The 19,706-nt window shown below is 43.3% G+C and overlaps 1 protein-coding gene across 6 annotated transcripts in view; it reads left to right on the top strand.

The window, feature by feature from the left end:
• The window catches only part of LOC133452483 (partitioning defective 3 homolog), a 288,942-nt gene extending 270,877 nt beyond the window's left edge, over positions 1 to 18,065 (top strand). For all 6 annotated transcript variants that reach the window (XM_061731820.1, XM_061731823.1, XM_061731821.1 and 3 more), the window contains 2 exons: positions 3,874 to 4,016; positions 12,435 to 18,065. In XM_061731820.1, coding sequence (XP_061587804.1) covers positions 3,874 to 4,016; positions 12,435 to 12,828 — 537 coding nt within the window. In that variant the 3' untranslated portion in view covers positions 12,829 to 18,065. The remainder of the gene's footprint in view (positions 1 to 3,873; positions 4,017 to 12,434) is intronic.
• Positions 18,066 to 19,706: the final 1,641 nt, after the last annotated feature.

Raw genomic sequence — 19,706 nt, forward strand, 5'->3', positions numbered from 1 at the left:
GCCTTCTCCAGTCCCTGCTATTGACACAAACCACCCAAAGTAACGTCGGACCCCGTCCTGGTCGTCTGTGGGGACGACTGTGCCTTGCTTTATGGCACTATAAAGCGACATATCGGTATATCTGGATGAACAGCAATGAAATTAGCTCTCAGAGCTGCAGTGGACTTCATGAGAGAGACGACTTAAGAGATTCAAGAAAGTAGTGATAAAAGGGAGAAGAAGAGAGGGACTTTGCTTAAGTGTTGGAGGACTTTTATCCTAATTTCTGCTACCTGGGACATTACAGACCTCAGATGTGGCACTTCTGGAGAGTGGAGATGTAAGAGCTGCTCTGATGCTTCTGGCTTGAAAGTTTAACAACTTCTTCCAAGTAGTCACTTTTGAAATGTTTTCAATCAGTTTAAATGAACCTGCATTTGTGTTTCTGCTTGGTGGAGTTTGTTTTGGTCAGCTGCAGATCGAGAGCCAAGAAGGGATGGTCTCGATCCAAATCAGCTGCTGAACTCTGTTGTGCTCCTCCTGGAGAGAAGGGATAAAAAACGTTACCTACATCCTAGAATGATCTGGTTTGCACTGGGTTTAGTTTCTGGAGGGTTAACGCTGAGCTAATGCGCAGGTCCTCCTGCAGTGTGCATCCTCAGAGACTCCAGCACCTCCCCAGCCGGAGCCACGCTTCATTTTCAAACTGAATTATTTGACAGGAATGACCAGTACAAGGACTGCAAAGAATCGCCTGGACAACTACTAATCTGTGTAGGCTTGAAGTATCATGAAACTGAAAACAGGTGTGCTCCAGAGTGCAGGGTCTTCTTCCTTCTATTGATGTTTTACCTCCCTGTGGCATACACATCCGACCAAAATGTGCATATTGATGCTGACATGTCGGTGCATCAACCAGCTGGTCGCTGGTAACCTGCACATGAGGCGTTTGTGTTGGGGTGTTTTTTTTGGGGGGGGGGACTGTCACATTGTTGAATGTTGTCTTTTTCATTAACATCCACTAACATCCATCTCATCACCATAACCGTTCTGAGTCTCCAGCATGGTCCTTCTCTCACCTCCCCCTCCCATCTGTCTGCCTGTGTTTCACCTTCATTTTGACGTGAGATGAGATCAACTCGGGGTGTGTCGCTCCCACTAACTGCTGGTAAGTGTTTTGTTTGTTTGTTTTTGTGTGTGTGTGTGGGGGGGGGGGGCTTTGCAAGATACCCTGTGTCAGAGACGGCTGCTGTATGAAAGCAACATTTCATAGCTTGTCGTGTTTTGAATGTGAGCTGTGGGTTTATCTTTATTCCATATGTAATTATCAAGTCTTATGTAAGCTATATGTGACCATCCTGTTGTAGGATGCTAAAAGTAGCTTTAAAGGTCATCCTATAGGTCTCCAATTTTCCAAACATGGTGCCATTAATCCGAGAAAGACGTCAATATGTACTCTCCATCTGTGCAAACTCAGATAAAGCCTTTTATCCTGACATACTGTTGTCTTTGTCCGTATTAGTTTCAGTTTCGGGACATCTGGGACCAGTCGCAATAAAACTCTTGACATGTTCCACTGGTTTTTAGCCAGATGTATACTTTTCTCTTAAAACAAATGTACTGAGGCCTTTGTCTGATTGATTTTTGTGATGATTAATAGTTTAGAGAGTATGAAATGTACCATAACTGTGGCAAAGCAGCGCTGCTATGTGGTGATTGTGGGAATATTTCAGTATTTTTATTACGGTAGATTAATTTCCATCCCTCATCAGGTTCTGTTGTATCTAATACTTAATAATAGATATTAAAGTTGTTATAAGTGGTTCTATAAAGAGCCCATATTAAGCTCATTGTGGGTCTCTAATTTTATTAAACATGTTTCAGGACCTTATTATTTCACTTACCTTTAGCTTGCTTTAAATAGGCCCTTTTCGTTCTGATTGGTCAGAAATTACATGTTTTAAACTGCCAACCCGGTCACCATATGCAAAATATTATACATAATTATTATTATTATATGTAATGATGTCATTAAAAGCTGGAAAGGACACAGAAATTGGTTTTATAAGCGGTACATTATGTGGCAGAGTGGAACTTTCTTAACTCTGATTTGGGCCTTGCATTTTAAAATAGTTTTTCTTTTTTCTATTTGGATCATTGGCATGAACGAAACACCAAACGCAATGACGGGTGGGAAGAACCCCGAAGTGGACCACAAGTTTTCAGACATACTTATAATATAAAACACATTGCAAAATCTATTTATACATTTCTTTGGAAACAGCTCCATCAATATTTTAATGAAACACAGAAAAGGCATCGGTTCCGTTTAACTGTGAAAGTCTTAAAAATGGGAGCAGCTCGTTACACGCCGGCGAGAGCAGCCGGCTCTAATCAGCCGGCTCTAATCAGCCAGCTCTAATCAGCAGGACATTCCCGCCACTCATAAGGTTTTAAATTCACTGATCATTCACAACCATGTCAATCACTTCCCTTATAACGCGTAGGACGCCTGCGTGGCGTCAGAACGGCCGTGACCCCCCAGGGATGCGTGCAGGAGCTGTGCAGCTTTCCTGTGGCGTCTGGCAGCGGCTCCGCGGGGCCTCCTGAGTGGTCGGGTCCTGGATGTGTGTTGGATCGGCCCCGACTCGGTGCACTCGGCAGCTGCTCGGTCGTGTTGGAAGCTGGAAAGATTGGAAGTCAAGCCAAGGCCCCGGGCTCTCTGGATACTCTCCGGGCCGCTCTCCGAGCTGCTCTCTGGGCAGTTTGGGGGCTTGGGTGGGCACATTGGTCTGGAGGGGGTGACTGCTGTAATCAGGCTGTCCTGTTGGCACAGAGACGTGTTGGACTTGGTCCTCCAGTAATTGTGGGTGGGAGATACTATTCATGTCGACTGGCAGGTTTCAAAGTGTCCAAGAACGATACAATAGAATGGTGCAGGAGATGATCAATGATATCCACTCCTCTTGTCAGTAGCTTCAGTGTTGTGGCCGATCAGTTTATATTTGATAGCTTCAATGACTGCGTTTACATGCATCAATAACCCTTTTAAAACCCCAATATTGGCAATAACCCGAATTTGCACGGCCATGTAAACACCAATAACCCCTTTGAATAACCTGAATTTGCTCATATTCTGGTTTTTAAAAACCCGTATATGACCCGTGGGTTACTCCTTTTAAAACCCGAATATTCGGTCATGTAAACGCCAAACGGGATATCCCGATCAAACGGAACATGAATTTGTTTTCTGCGCATGCTCTGTTCACAAGGAATCCTGGTCTTTTGAGTCCAGGAAGTTCTTATAAACACGGAGAAACGCAAGACCACGCCACACTTTTGGAGTGAGGAGGAGACTAATCACTTCATAAATGTAATGAAGGATATGAACATTTTTTCATTTGTAGACGGTAGAAAGTATGGGGATAGCGAGATTTACAAGAAGGTGAGCGAAAAGTTGCGCGAAGCAGCATTTGTTTTGAATTTGGATACAGGAAGAAGAAGCCGAAATGACGCTAATTGCGTCATCACGTTCTCCGTGCGTCGCTGGTTTGATCGGGATATCCCGAATGATTAATTACCATGTAAACAGGGATAACCCTGTTTGTTCACGCATGTAAACGGAATATTCTGAATGTTTCAGTAACCGGAATATTAGCAATAACCCGAATTTTGACTGGATGTAAACGTAGTGATTGATCCAAGACTAGGATGATTCTTTATTGCTTGAGAGCAGCGTAGTGACTTTGATCCTACTCTGTTTTTCATAAGAATGATCATGCAGTTATTGTCAAAACACTAAAAATGAATGAAAGTTGTCATACAATGCCTATGCTGACGGTGACACCGTTGAGAATGACTGCTAAACCCAGCTGCCATTGTTCCTGTTCCCAGTCAAACACCAGCAGCAACGGTCCGGGCGGGTACAGCCAGCCGGGTCGCCACTCGGTGTCGGTGGAGGTGCAGATGCAGCGGCAGAGGCAGGAGGAGAGAGACTCGTTCGCCCAGGCACAGCGGCAGTACAGCTCCCTCCCACGGTAAGAGACGAGGACGGACACGTGGATGTGTTTGGTTCCATCTGATGATCAATCTACAGTCACGTGAGAAAGCTGGACGGTTTTACGTCACAGTGGAATCATCCGGTCCGTAGCAGGTTTTACAGAAAGCTAAGTAGGCGTGAGATGTGCAACAGCTGCTGACACATTACACCGTCTCAGGTTTGCAAAGCTGCATCACAACAACCAGCAAGATGCCCTTCAGACAGATGAGAGAAATGTGTGGATGTTTTCTCACATTGTGCAGCACTACATTTGGCAAGAAACCAAAGACAACACACGAGCACAAACACCTCCTATCAAGTGCCAAGCACCGTGATCTGGAGGTGACGATGTGGGCTGGTTTTGCAGCACAAAGTCCTCTGTATACCAGACCGTTCTGCAGTCAAACATGAGGCCACTTCTCCAACAACTAAAGCGTTGTGAATCAGACCTGTGTGAGCCACGGACAGCTAGAAGGAAGGAGAGGGGGAAATTCAGAACTTATAATAAAAGGAAAAGAAGAATGCTAGAATATGAAAATATTATATGCTAGAATATACCAAAGCAAATTGTAGGGGAAAAGGAAACAAAATATAAAAAATAAAATAAATAAACTGGCTCTGCCATTCAGACCGGTCCCGCCCTGTTGCCCCCCTCATCCCTTTCACTCATTTCTTCCTGCATTAATGACTCCCCCTTGTAAACCCAATTATTTATTTAGCTTTATTTACTTATTTATATATTTTTGGCTGCATTCCTCTTCTTTTGCAAAAAAACATCATTGTAGAACACCATACACACCACAAATGTGCATACATACATAAGGGCCCTCATACACGCACACACCTGATCGAAATCTGTGCAAAAACATTGACTTTGTTGTTTTGTACTGTTTCGTTTGACTGTTTGTCTTGTTTGTTTTTCTAGTGTAAGTAAATAATTTAAGAGCCACAGTCCTGCCCCCGTGTGACATCACTGGATACAGTTTGATGGCTGACATTGGCGTTTGACGTCTGAAAATTAGAATTTTTCTCATCTTCTGATTGAAGCCAGGGTTTCACTGTGATGCAGCAGGCCGACATGTCAATGCGGCGCCTCTTGACAGAAACCCATTCAGAGTAAATGGAATGGAAACTAATTTGGACAGTTTTGGACAGTCGACGGACAGTCGATACAGCGAGGCCCCCTAGACGTCCTAACGGAGGGCAGCGTAGCAGTCGGCATGGACGTCTGCAGGATGTTGCAGCGGCCCAGCCAGAGTCATGATGCGTGCGTGGTCGTGTGTGCACACCTGTCTGATTATGTCAGATTAATGGTGATAACCTCGGTACAGTTATGATAGATAGAACGGAGAAACGGGGCAGAGCTGGCCAGTTTCAGACCACAAACGTTGAGCGTTGGAGCAGACGGATCACGTTACCCTCTCACACACATCTGACATGACTGTTTTCCTCTCCCTTAATGTAATTCCCTTTGATCTGCATGACATGCAAACTACTTGTTCCAGTAAATGCTGGGTGTGGGTGGCTGATTTTCTGTCTTTGACAATATATAAAGCTGTAATGAAAGTGTGGCTTTGTCTGCAGGTCCCATCAGTCCAGAACAGATTTGTTATAAATAGCTTTCCTCCTCCATATATAATCCACAGCTCCCTGCATTTACCAAGAAATGATGCTATTGACCTCTAAAGTATTACTCCTCCATTATCATGTAATTCACTGGCTGTTTACACATCAACATCCATTTATTGATCTCCACAGGAGTTTAGTGCATTGTAATAACTGAATAGACAGCCAAGCTGGGTTAAAACTATGTTGTTTTGTACTGGATGTTTATTTTGGTTATTTGTTACTGAAATAAGCCTGGCAAGATTTTTCTTTTTTTTTTTTAACTTTTGTCCTTGCAGAACTGATGGTTCATTTCCTGGGACCATTTTGGAGGTTGGAGCAATGGAAAACGGTCAGAAAACTTGCAAAAAGAAATATCTGGCAGGTGATTGGTTGAGGCATTTATGTGCCTGAGCTCATCTCAACCAGTCAGTCATTAAAATCACAGCCAGCAGTCGGTGAATCAAACCAGCAAGAGAATTAAATTCACCGCGCTTCACTCAGTGAATGAATATTGCAGGATTGGCCACGAGCACACCGCTTGAAGCCCAACAAGATGGATTTGTCATGTTGCGGCTCTCTCTCAGGGAATCCTGCAAAAATCCACCCGGCTCACAAGTTCACGGTCAATCCATCATGATAGCAATTTGATAAACCGTTTCTGTCTCCCTTTCCCTCAAGCGCAACGATGGAACTTCCTGGGTATATGTTTTTCCAGGGATGTATGTGTGGTGGGAAGATGCTGTGTCCCAGTTTCGGGAGTGGGAGTGCAGCACTCCTTTTGGGGAGTTTCATATCCCCAAATCAGAGAGAGAAGAACTTTTCTTTTTTTTATCAACAACTTAAAAAAGATATGACGTCAGGGTGAACTGAGGCCAAAAAAAAACAAGTACCTCCTCAAAGTGTTTTCCTGAATTCTAGATGAAAATAAACAAGAAGATTCATTAACTTGGAACCTAATTTGGCAGAAGTACATTCAGCTTATAGCAAGTTAATAATAATACTTACATCGAAAAGTGAAGTATCAAATCATTATTTGTCAAACTTAAGCACCTTGTGGAGACCCAGAGTGGAACAGAGAGAGGATGCTGCCAAGGACCAGTTGGAGAGGACGCTGGAAATTCCTTGAAAATGCCATTGAAACAAGGCCAAACCCACAGAGGCAGCCAGTCACACTGAGACCTGCCGGCGGAGCTTCAAGGCTCCTCTCAGCAGAACAAGACGTCTCCCACAGACAAACGGCGTCATTAAAAATGCAGGCAAACAAGTCAAAATGCGCCCAAAGCTGCAAAAGTCAAAATGCAAGGGGCTCCCTCGCCATTGGGGTGCTGTTCCAGGGTCTGCTCAGGCTGCAGGACAGAGACATCAGATGTTGTACTTACTGTGCCCTCGAAGTGTCTGCTATGACTGTGATCACTCTGGCTTTCCCCGTCCTTAATTGCTTCAGTGCTTCTCTCCTCCTCTGACGCGTCTCAGTCTTTTTCTGCTCCACTCTTCCTGATGTTGCTGTCAGTGAGGGGTCGCCACATCTGTCGAAAACTGCCACCCTCTCTGTGGTTGCTTGGAGTAAGCTATTTCTTTTCACTTGTTTTAAAGGTGACATCATGCCCTTTATTTTTTTATTTTGAACATGTCGACACACTTTTGTGGGATCTTTATGAAGTAAAGCGCGACGTGCTTCTGTCAAAAAATGACAGCGATCCAGATCTGTCACGCAGCGTTGCGTTTCCCACTTCTGAGGTACAGCAAAGGCAGCTTTATGGGGAGTTGCGTAGAGATAAAACTTGGGAAACTGGTCCAGAAAGAAATAGGTTTTCTGTCTTAAGACTGTTGTTCCTCAACCAGGCGGGGTCTTTTCCTTTTCAAACTCTGTAGGAGACAGGCAGCCTCATCCTTCTGCACGACCCCTTAAGCTTCCATACATATATGACGTTAGGTATGTTGCCGTCCATTACATCACCGTTGTACACTAATCTACTGTTTTTAACATAAATCCCTTGCTTGATAAATATTTCAAGCAGCTTTACTGAAAGATTAATGTACAGCCGTCGTGCCTCAGTGGTCAGAGGCAACGTCCTGTGGCCACATCCCGTCACGTTTCCACTCGTTCCACAAATATAAACTCTTGTGTTTGGATAAACCCGGCTGCAGCATCTTCAGTGCACTTCATTGTTTGACTTTGAGCATATACCATTGTGTGCAAGTCCGAGGCTAAGCTTAGTAAATGTGCCATTTAGGAGATTGCAGGCTTGATGATATTCATCTGCTTCAGTGTTGATTGTGGAGGAAAGATTTCATCACAACTCGTGATTAATGGCAGTAGCGTCCTTTTTTTTAAAAACAACTTTTCATTGTAGATAAAGGTCAGCTCCCTCCTGAGCAAGACACTCTCCCAAATCAGGATCTGTGAGTGAAAATAAGCTGCTGGCATTTGAAACAATGGCTGGGAATGAAGGGTCCTCATACGCATCATCAACGAGCGCCATTGATCTCTGAACTAGAGCGATGCTGTGATGGGAGAGTGAAGCCTGCCTGCAGCAGCTGCAGTGGCATTTGCTCTCACTACTGCGTGTTTGTGTCCATGCATGTGTGTCACATGTCAATCTGTGCCACAACCTCTTCTTTGTCTCTCAATCATCTCCTGTCACATGGTCCCCTTTTTCCTTTCTGTCATTTGTCACGCGTCCCTGTATGCATGAACAGAATGCAGAGCGTATTTTCCTGTATTTACCGCACATGTGCGTGCTCCCTCTCGGCGGAGCATCAGACGGCGGCAGCGACCTGGTTTGCATTTCTCAACAGGGAGTCAGACCAGCTTTGGCCTCTTTGTCAACATGTGAAATGAAATCAGAAGCTGGGGGGGGACGCCTGTCTCTGAAAATTGGAATCATTCAAGCGTGTGCAGGAGTAAACCTGGGCTATTTTCTCTTATCTCGCGTATCGAGAGGCGTATCCATTCCCAATTGCATTCAATCTCTGCTGAATATAAACAAAGGCCTCTTCTTTTTTTTTTTTACCTCTTCTACCCGCTCGAATCCAAACTCACAAATAAATGTGATTTCTTTACAGCTGACTGATAAACCTGCTAATTATGCACGGTGCCGAGCCAAAAGCCCAGTGATGTGTTTGTGCGTCGTCTTCCTGAGATAAACGATGAGAGACGGTGGGCGTCGGATGCTTATGCATATCATGTGGGCTCGGGTACAAACAAAGGCAGGAGCCAGTCAAGCAGAAATGAGAGCCGATGCCCCCCCCCCCCCCCACCCCCCCATGTTCTCCTGGTAAAGGGCAGGCCAGTTTTCACAGATTCATGACACCTTCCTCTGCCTTTAAGACACATGTGTCAGGTGTCACATGTCGGCTCAGGCGAATCCATAGAGGACAAGATGGTCACCTCATTTTTTTTTCGAACTGCAAAAGGTCTGCTATTACTGTCTTGTCAGATCCAATGGATGTTTGAGTCAGTCTCAAAATGGGCCTAATGGGCTGGAAGGGGACTTTGACATGGTTAGGTATCCCTGGATGTTGTTGCTGTGCGTGTGTTGTTGCCCAGAGGCCGTTTAAGAGGCTGTAATGGGGCCTCATTTTTATTGAATGTGATGTCTTACCTACAGAGCGACTAACTGTACAATATCCCTTCTGCTAAAAAGAGTGAGTTTAGAATAAATACTCGTACCAGATCACAATAGGTTGCTAAGAGACGTCAGCTATGTGTGTTTTAAAAGAAATGAGACCATTTTTGTAGAAAACTTCTCAAGCCCCCACAACAAACAGATTATTCAAAAAAACACAAAGTTTATTTGTATCAGAAGTGGTTCATACAGCCCATAATGATCACGTCAGTTTCAAAATCCCAGGAAAAGCCTCAGAAATACATTCAAGAACATCTGACACATTAATATCTGCTGAACAAATACAACCAGTCAGTTCATAATGCAGGTTGCAGATTCATGTCTGATAAGAAATAGTCAATAAAAGATTATTTTTGAACAGTTGGCCTTCAAATCAACATTACGCTTTTTGTTTGCACTCAACGCATGAAGGGAAGTTTGTTGAAACGGCAAATGGTGGTAAATGTAGGAAAAACAATCAGTATGCACATTTTTTTTCTGAGTCTGATCAATATATTTCTTTTTGCAGGTCTTTCAGTTTTTCAGACTTACGTTATAACTTCCACTGCGTCTGTTCTGATGCAGCTGGATGTGTGAAAATGGGGGTTTATCGGTTAAACACATATTCTCTTTTTTTCTTTAACCTCAGAAGCTGTTTTGAAACCCAACCTGGACTTATGATGTCCAAAAACAGGAACTGTACGCAGGGTCTTTGGTGGCGTTTTTCCTGTGAGGTTGCTATGCACTAGTGACGAGAATTAGCTGCTCTGCTCTAAAGGACCGCAAAATTCAATGACTAACTCCAGAACCAAAGCTAAAAATATGATATTGATTTTAATGAGATGCGATGGCCAGTCGCTCATCCGTCTCAGGATTTTTTATGTTACTGTACTTCTCTCATGCCACTTCTCTCCCGGTGACGTCTTTGACGTGCCAAACGTGTTCTGGGAACAATCAAATGTCACTTTGTCAACGTGATTTACTGTCAGACTGCAACAAACAAGGTAACCTTTGTTGTCTTTTTTTAGAACATGGAGGGTTCGAGTTTTGAAAGTCTGTATTTTCACAGAACCTCGTGCTTTTGTTGCCATCAAGAGCTCCAAAATAAGATTTTCCATTGCACCTCGTTAATTATGTTTGGCTTTTATTTTTGTAAGTTAGAATATTTTTTTTTATGAAAAACCAAAAAAAAAAAATAATCCTTTTAAATAAAACAGGAGTATGATATTTCTACAGGGAAAATTGTTAATTAACTGCCAAAGCGTTTATCAGCGGTGCAATTAAAAAGGAATAAATATTATGGTGGCTAATTGTTGTAACTTCCAATGAGCCCCACTCTGTAATGTTCAGTTTCTCAATCAAATTAGAATCAGCTATTTATTTTTGAAATAATTGTAACCCATTAGTAGACCAAATATTATTTCTAGCTTTACAAGATGATTAGATGAACTCAGTTTGTCATTTCAATCTCTTTTGCGCTCTACTTTTGGCTTATTCCTGACTTATTCCTGTCTTTAAAGAGGAAATGTAATATCTACATAATTGGCTAATTGTGCTTCAGAATGTTTATTTGAGTGTCTAAAATGACTATAAATTCATAAACTTTGTCATAAAATCACTCTATCACTTTGCCTGGAGCCACCTGGGTCTGAAAACACGTCATTTAGGAGGCTGTTCAGGTTTGAGACCGTCAAGTCACATCGCAAGATGGTGCCAAGGTTTGTTTCACTGGAAAATATATCTGCTGAGGATCCAAAGGGCTTAACAAGAGCAGAACTAGTATTATGGAGTTTCCAGCTTGTGTTGTCATTGTGGCGTCTGCTAAACTCACCCCGTTATTGCTCCCGAATCCATTCACACAGCAGAACTGAAGAAAGGTAAAATAGGCACACTAATGGCACTCTGAACACTGTTTCCAGGACAGAAACAAGCTCCTCAGCTAAGTCTGAGCACAAGTTACCAAAGTGAAAGTAAATGTCATCTTTATTTAATGAAGTTCATTTTGTCCATGGCTTTACAATTATGAAAAACAGGTTTTTTCTTGCTTTAACATATATAAAGTGGTCTCCCCTCAGCCTGCCAACTCAGAGAAAGAGGAAAGTAACCAAATTCTGCAGTGTCTGTACAGCCGCCCGGATGAGCCATCCAGTGTGATGTAGATAGTGTAGATAAATAATGAGGTTAGAGAATGGGATGCTAAAGACATGGCTCAGAGGCTGAATTTCAAATTTATTTAGCAAAAACAATCGAAGGCTTGTTTTTAAGACATTCAAGGCCTGTTTAAAATAGGTATTAGATGCCATAATAGGTCCCCTTTAACTTGCTGATTCTTTTCGACAATAATATTTAGGTTTTTAAAATACCTGACATGTTTCGGCGATTACTTCCGCCTTCATCAGAGTCTCTGAAATGTCATCTTTTCTGGCTTGTAACGCTGACTTTCATAAAGCAGACCTTGTATGGGCTCAAATTAATGCCATAAGTATTTTGTATCTGTAAATAAACTTTGTACTTGTAGAAATATTTTGTGCGTGTGCAAAAAATATTTGTACTTGCAAAAAATATTTGTCCTTGTAAAAATATTTTGTGCGTGTGAAAAAAATATTTGTACTTGCAAAAAATATTCCTACTTGCAAAACATATTTGTACTTCTAGATACAAAGCTAAAAACTTTTTACAAAGCTACAAAGTTTTTTTACAAAGCTACAAACCTTTTTATTTAAATAAATTTGTAAAAAAAAGTTTGTAGCTTTGTAAAAAAACTTTGTAGCTTTGTAAAAAAACTTTGTAGCTTTGTAAAAAGTTTTTAGCTTTGTATCTAGAAGTACAAATATGTTTTGCAAGTACAAATATTTTTTGCAAGTACAAATATTTTTTGCACACGCACAAAATATTTCTACAAGGACAAAGTTTATTTACAGATACAAAATACTTTAATTTGAGCCCATAACCTCGGTCCTACCATGAATATGTCCATGGCCGCTGCCTCACAACACTGAAGGCAAAGAACACTTTGTGCAGAAACACTGCGGTCTGATGATCCGGGAAATCAGAAGGAATTTGACTGACTAGACTGCAGCCGATGGCAGTGGAAATTCAAGAAAAGCCGCCTACAGTTACATGAATTATGGATGTCAAAGCTCTCGTGGAAGTAAAAGTCACCTCACTTCACATCTCTTTTGTTTCTCTCCCTGCGTCAGGCAACCGAGGAAGAACCCGAGCACCATCTCCCAGGAGTCGTGGGATAAGGCGTACCCACCGGGCGAGGGCTTCCAGACGGCCAAGGACAACCCCAGGTACTCCAGCTACCAGGGCTCCAGGAACGGCTACCCGGGGGGCGGCGGCGTCAACGCCAGGGTCCTCCTGGAGGCCCAGGAGCTCCTGCGGCAGGAGCAGAGACGCAGGGAGCAGGAAGCCAAAGGAAAGCTGATGCAGGAGAGCAGCAGCAACAGCAGCTACGAGACGTACACGGCACACCTGAAGGAGCCGGCGTCCCCCAAGGGTCCGTACCGCCACGACGTGCCGCCGTCGCCCTCGCAGTTAGCCAGGCTTAACAGGCTGGGCTCGGAGAAAGGAAGACTTTTTTATTCTTGAGACTCCATGTTGGACTGAAGGATGAACTTATAAGGGGCTACCTTGAAGAAACGGCGGAAGCGACGGCTCCGCGTCTTGAGAAGGAACTGCCTAGAGGTTTTATAGCTTAGCAATCTTAGAGGTAAACAGTTGTGAAGTATGCACAGTAGGTGGGTGTTTGTGTGCAACCCCCCGCCGTGCTGATGACCTTTACCAGCTGTCAGTCAGTCACTCACTCACTCTCCCTCCCGCAAACACGAGACGCTCAGTGCCTTCTCTGCATCCACCAGGACGATTCTGGCTCGTAGTCGTCCGGGACTCTTGACTCACCGAGGTTCCAACATCGCCGTGTTCTGACAATCAAATGGGCAAACGGGCAAATGAGTGGGCGCCTTCGTCGGGTCCACGGGGAAGCATAGGTTTCTGTGTGTGGGCTTGTGACAAGGTACATGTTTCACCGCTGAGTGTGACTTGGTCCACCTGCCAATACACATTTTTTATTTAAAAAAAAATCATCCTTTGGTTAACACCCCCCACTGAAGCCGGGGGCTTCTCTGCATTCTGGTTTTTCCCCAGTGGAGTTTTCACAGTAATCGCCGGGGAGCACAGAAATCAAGGCAAAGTGTGAGAAAGAAAGCAGGGCACGGTGTGTGTGAGTGTGTGTGTGTGAGAGAGAGAGTGTGTATGTGTGTTATTAATAAAAGTCCCCTCATAAATGATTCATATGGTGTGTTATCTCCTTGGAGGAGACCCAGGCAGAGGGTGGGCAGCTCTGATCCTCTGCCTGGCCCCTCACGGCTCTGGGTTCCACTCGCCGGCCTGCCTCCCCGTTTCTGTCTGGAGGTCCCATCCTCTCCCGACCGTTCTCTCTGTTCATTATGCTCCTTTCTTCTACCTCAACTTAGGGCTGGGCGATATGGACCAAAAGTCATATCTCGATATTTTCTAGCAGAATGGCGATACTCGATATATATCGATATTTTTTCTGTGCCATAATTGGGGTTTCCCCCAAAGCATTATAGCATAGCATCTCTGTTAGCTTCATTTTATTCTGAGGCAAATCCTTAAAAAAACAGTCTTGTTTTAATACAAAGCCTCGTGCCAAATGTCACACAGGTACCTTTATTAACAGAGGTCTGCACAATATCAAAATGTATAAAACAAATGAAATAAAAATAAACTGCCTGCATATATAGAATAAAAAAGCTTCTTGAATAAAATAAAACAAATATCCCTTTCCTGCATAACAATTAAATTAAAATACACTGTGCAATTAATACAATGTAGACAGTAACAGGCAGACTTTTCCACTGAGGTTGACAGTTGTGCAAATAACAAAACATTTGTACAAATCTAAAAAAAAAACATTCAAGTCAATTTGTCACAAAATAAGCTATATCAAAATCATAAAAAAAATATATATTTATTTTTTGTCAAAATAAACGATATTGTCTCGTACCATATCGCGTTTGAAAATATATCAATATATATTAAAATCTCGACATATCGCCCAGCCCTACCTCAACTTCCCAGCCTTCATCAGCCTCTCCTTTCACCCACCTTTCTCTCATCTCACCCTTCCCCTCGCTCTTCCTCCTCCTCCTCCTCCTCCTCCTCCTCGTCTCCCCAGTCGGGCTCCGCACTGAATCTTTCATCAGAAGCCACCTGCTGCCTGCCAGAGCCAAAGAGCGCTGCCACCAGAGGCAGCGACAGAGGGCCCAGCTTCTGACACAAAGGCTGGAATAAAAGCAGAAAGAGAATCGGAATAAAGATGAGTGGAGCGACAATGAGCTTCCCAGCATGAAATTAGCAGCAGCCTTTTCTCCCGTTTTTTGACAAAAGGCAAAATTGACGTAGGGAGTTAATTGCTCTCAATTGCTGTAATTGCGTTTTGCATTTTTACCTCTCACCCGACACTCTTCTCCACAGTGATTTTAAATAGACGGAGCAGGCAGGGGGGGGGCCATCTTGCTTTTAGAAAGCAGCAGTCAGTGCACGAACTGAGTGCTGCTCAATTTATGGAGCGAGTCGGAAACGGTGGCAGAAATCAAGACTCTCGATTTGGCTCTAATGCTTAAGTAGATGGTGTTGCCCAGATTTGATCATTAAGTTGTTAGCTGGATTTTTGCTATCCTGCAACAATGGGGATAAAAAAACAAAGAAAGTGAATTGTGGTTCTCGCAGTGCTGAAAAGAGAGAAGATTCAGAAAAGTGCTTTACCGTGTAAGTCGTTGGATAATTCAGCCCGCTGTGTTCTCCGTTAATGCAGCGGCTCACTGGGGTCATCCTTTCCACCTTCAGCCTTCGTTTGAGAAGACAAAGAGAGATTTCCACTTTCAACTGTATATTTACTGCTATATCCGCTACCAGTCTGAGGCCATTTCTGTCTTTTTGGAGCCAGAATGAAGTATATTTGGATGAGAATTGAGAGTAGCGCTAGAGCATTAACCTTTAAATCTGTCTGGACCCAAAATGTGTGTCTTTGAATCTTCCTGTCTGTTTAAGTATGGACTAGGTTTTAATAAACCACCAGCTCAGAGATCAGGTGTCTTATTCTGCATTAGCGTTGTGCTTCAAAGCATGTCTCCTTCGGCTTCACCCCCCCCCGTCTTTCATGTACACTCTGCTTTCACGTGTTTGTGAAGCTCCAGACACCTGGCTCACCGGCGCTGACTGTTGACTCCACTGCAACAGGTCTGAACAAACAACCAGACGTCAGCAACCAGTTTTAGGCCACGTTTACACATAGACAAAAACGGATATTTCCCCCTCTACGTTTTGACAAATATCCTCGTTTACACGAACCTGCATAAATATGCTGTTAAGGGTGCTATGAGCATCCAAACCTGCAGGGGGCAGTGTAACGAGAAGCGTAAAGTCATGCTAGCCAATCAGAATCGTGGAAAAAAACGTCAACAAATGACACGTGTGAAGCCTGAATAATATGGTTCCGCGTTAAATCGACGGCGTAGCCTACGTACGGTGCGCGTCGCCGTATTCCCTACGCCGTAGGCTCTGCGTTGGTGTAACGCGGAACCATAAATCAGCCTTGACTGCCAGTTGCCAAGACGGAACGAGAGTGACAGAGAAGTGGAGTTTCTTTTAAGTGTGACTTTAGAATATAAAACAGGTAAAATACAAGAAAATATTGACGGTGGCCAAACAAATTGTTTTTGAAAATCTCCACTTTGGCCGGAGTTTTCAGAAATGATCGTTTTTGGTGACTTTGAGCTTCGTTTTCGTATAAACGAACGGCCAAAACGCCATGAAAACGCCACCGTTTTTGCTCCGTGTAAACGGGGCCTTACACTGCACAGGAAGTTGAATCTTCCGGAAGGTTGTAGGAAATAGGTACGCTGCAAAAACTTGTAAAAAAGAGAGCCCAGTTCAAGAAAATAAGAAGTGTATTTTTCTAGGTTTAAGAGTTCTAGCCAAGAAAATGTTTCTCATCCCATTGTCAAAGATACTTTCTCTTCAAATGAGACGAGATTTATGAAATATCCGGCTTATTTCTCGAGGGGCTTGTTTTTGCAGCGTACCAGTGACTGAAACACAAATCTGCTTTCAGTTGATCACATATGAAAAGGTGGAACAGATACTCAAATGGACTTTTTGCAGTGGTACGGATGAAACCTCTCTTGGGAAGTGGCAGTGATGGCTACTGAAACAGCCACACTACACACATAGCTGCGCAACACGAGACTGGTTCTAATCCTTGGTAGTAAAGTGAACCAAAACTCTCCAGCGAACGTGAATCAGTTTCTTAAAAACGGAGGACGTGTTTGAGCTTGCTCTCATAAACTTTGACACAATACTTCCTTTCAAATCGGTTTCTCCTGTGAAAGACGCTTCACCATTGGTGGAACTCACTTCAGCAGATTTTCTTCGGAGCTCTGCATATCATTGTGTTATGTCGAGTGCATTTAAATGACTTAATTTTGCTGGCGTTTCAAGCACTGATGCGGCTGGCCCCTGGGGCAGGATGCAGTTTTTTCTGGCTTTTTTTTTTCCCCTCTCTCTCTCAATGCTGTGAGGACCACATTAACATTTCATTGATCTCTGTTGTACTTCAACTGAAACACTCATCTCAGATTCTGGTCAAATTAAACTATATGCACTGCAAGCAACCGGCACGGCTTGTATTATTGCAGCCTTGAATAATTTACATTTTCATTCCAGTCAAATTGCAGCCACCGGCAGGTTTGTCAGTCCAGAGAGGACAGACTCCAGTGAAAACAGGAGACCTTGAGCTTTGATGACACACTTTGAAAATCACCTCCAGCCCACGGCTGAACCTGCTGCAGTAGCCCGAAACAACCGTTGCGCCGACGACGGCGACGTTTGTGACGCTGTTGCTTCTGTCTGCGAGCGAGCAGACGAGACAGAGGCCAAACTTCAAACAATAGGATACAGATAAAATAAACAGCAAGCTGTGGAAAACAAACAGGCGTTGTACGGCGGCGCCTCACTCCCACACACCCGCCATATGCAGAGTAAAGCTGGATTATCTTCCTGCTAATGAAGACCCTTGTGGGGAAAGATGTAGCTTTAAGAGCCAATAGATGATGAACACAAATGTAGGAAGTTAAAGACGGAAGGTGTTTTATTTCATCCTGAAGAAAGTTCAGTGCATGTACTCCCCGTCCCTAACTGTTACAAGGGTGTGAGGACGCAAGCGGAAAAAGGTCTGTGTCTCTCGTTTGCGCGGTTTTAAAACCACGTTAGGGTCAAGCGGACGAACTGTTACCAAATAAAAACCGAACCTGTCAAAGCCCGAGGAGCAGACGGATGAGCTCGAGCGTTGCTCATCCAGTCGCAGGGTCTGATATCGAAAAAGTGCCTGAGAAATGAACAGAAACTAAACCCAAGGAGGGATGCCGTGTCTTTGTCGGGGACACTGCGGCTTTCAATCGAGAACGTTTTTTAAATGTTGACAATATCGTCTCAATTTGAGGTTCTCCTTCCTCCTGCTTTTTTTTTTTAAATAAAAAAAAAAGTCGTATCCACAAGAGCCGACACTACCGAGCAGTTATCAGTGTACCTGTATCCTGTTTGCCGATTGTGCTGTACGATTTTTGTGTTTTTAACGTTTCAAAAATGAAATGGAAGATGATTGAAGCTGACGTGCAATTGTTTTTTGTTTTTTTGTTTTTTTTGTTGTTTTTTTTTCCAGGAAACTTTTACATAATGTATGGAGAAATGTATGCAGCCACTTTTCCTGTACATATCAAATTCAAAATAAAAAAGGAAGGCTGTTCCATCCTGTTTACATCCCTGCCTGCTTCTGCTACCTCTTCTTTCCTCTGGCCCGGTTTTGAGCCGGGATCTGATCTGAGGGGAACCCTCCAGTCAGACGTCAAGTCCGTCACGTCAGCCCGCTGATGTCTTCTCTGAAGACAAGCGAGACACTGATGGATGCAGAAGGTATAATGTGACGAGTTCATTAACTCTGGATGTACGAACACGACCTAGACTGACATGTGGCTGCGGAGCAGCGACACCGTCCCCCTGCAAAGACGATCTCTCGACCCCACTGAGGTAATCCCTTTAAATACCACCGTGTTTCCTGTTATTGAGTCCAACCCCGCACTCTCGGGAGCTGTTGAACGGCTCCCTGCTGCTGTTTTTGTTCCGCGGGTTAAAGGGGACATCCTAACCAAATACAATTCACACTCCTTCAGATGGCTGGCTCCCGGTGCGGAGAGGCCCGGAGTAAAGCGCGTGATTGTGGCCTTCGCCCGTGAAGGCAGGCGTGACCTTTTACTGACTGAACTCATGCCAACTGAACAGCTGATGGGATCCAATGTAACAGAACACGGTCTCTGAAATAGCTTTTCTTTTCTATTTTGTTGTATAAAACGGAGTAATGAAATGTTTTCATAACTTTATTTAGATTTTTCTGTCATGAGAAAATATCTTTTTCCTGTGCAAAGGTTTATTTCATACATAAAGTTTATTCAATGCACTTTACAAAACTGAAAAATTGGTTAAATAATTGGTTAAATAAATATTAGAAATAGCTTAAATTACAAAAAAACACATTAAAAACGCTAAAAAATCATTACAGAACAGTGCTAATGAACCACACAGGAAGAAACCGACACACACTCCACATATAGGCTTCTGAAAATAGAAATGTTTATTGCGATTGTAATGGATAAACATTCAGTCAAAGCCACCTTCACTTTTTACAATTTGAAGCCTGGTTTTCAAGTCGTAGATCAGGGACAAATCGATGATCCGTGATCTGCTCTCACCAGTCGCATTCGATGGTTACGTCTGGACTCCTTCACCACCATGTCACTGAGCCATTTCCAATGCCAGGCATCTTTCTAACATGATAAATATCTCCAAATGTGATCTATAGCCAATGATCCAGCCAAGGATCGGGTGAGGTTATCGTGAGGACGAGAAACTCGCTAAGTAACATTCATTGGGGAGAGAACAACAAAGACACAGCAGCAACATGACAATAAATCATGGCACTAACATCATGTACCACTTATTTCTTCCATTTTCAAACAAAAACCTTTGGTTTGGATGTGACTTTGCCTCGTTTCTAGTGTTATTTCTTGCATGTCTGATGAAAAAACCTGGTTTAGAGACCTGAGAGAGCAGCTTGGTGACTTGGTGGTTACGTAGTGTGTGTGTTGTCTTTACCGGTTAAAGAGCCTCGAGCACAACATTCAAGCTTTGCCTTGAATGTAAGGCAGTTTTTGTGAGTTTTCATGTGACAAGGATGTATATCTTGACAGACATTCAGAACTAAAACCTGTTTCAGCATTCCCGCTAGAAATGAATCCACCATCACCTAACTCAAGCTCTCTGATGTAACAAAATAATATACTGTACCATTACGGATGGGGTTTTTTCCCCCTGATTTTAGTTCAGCCCTTTAT

The sequence above is a fragment of the Cololabis saira genome, chromosome 10 (assembly GCF_033807715.1).
Source record: "Cololabis saira isolate AMF1-May2022 chromosome 10, fColSai1.1, whole genome shotgun sequence".
NCBI lineage: Eukaryota > Metazoa > Chordata > Actinopteri > Beloniformes > Belonidae > Cololabis > Cololabis saira.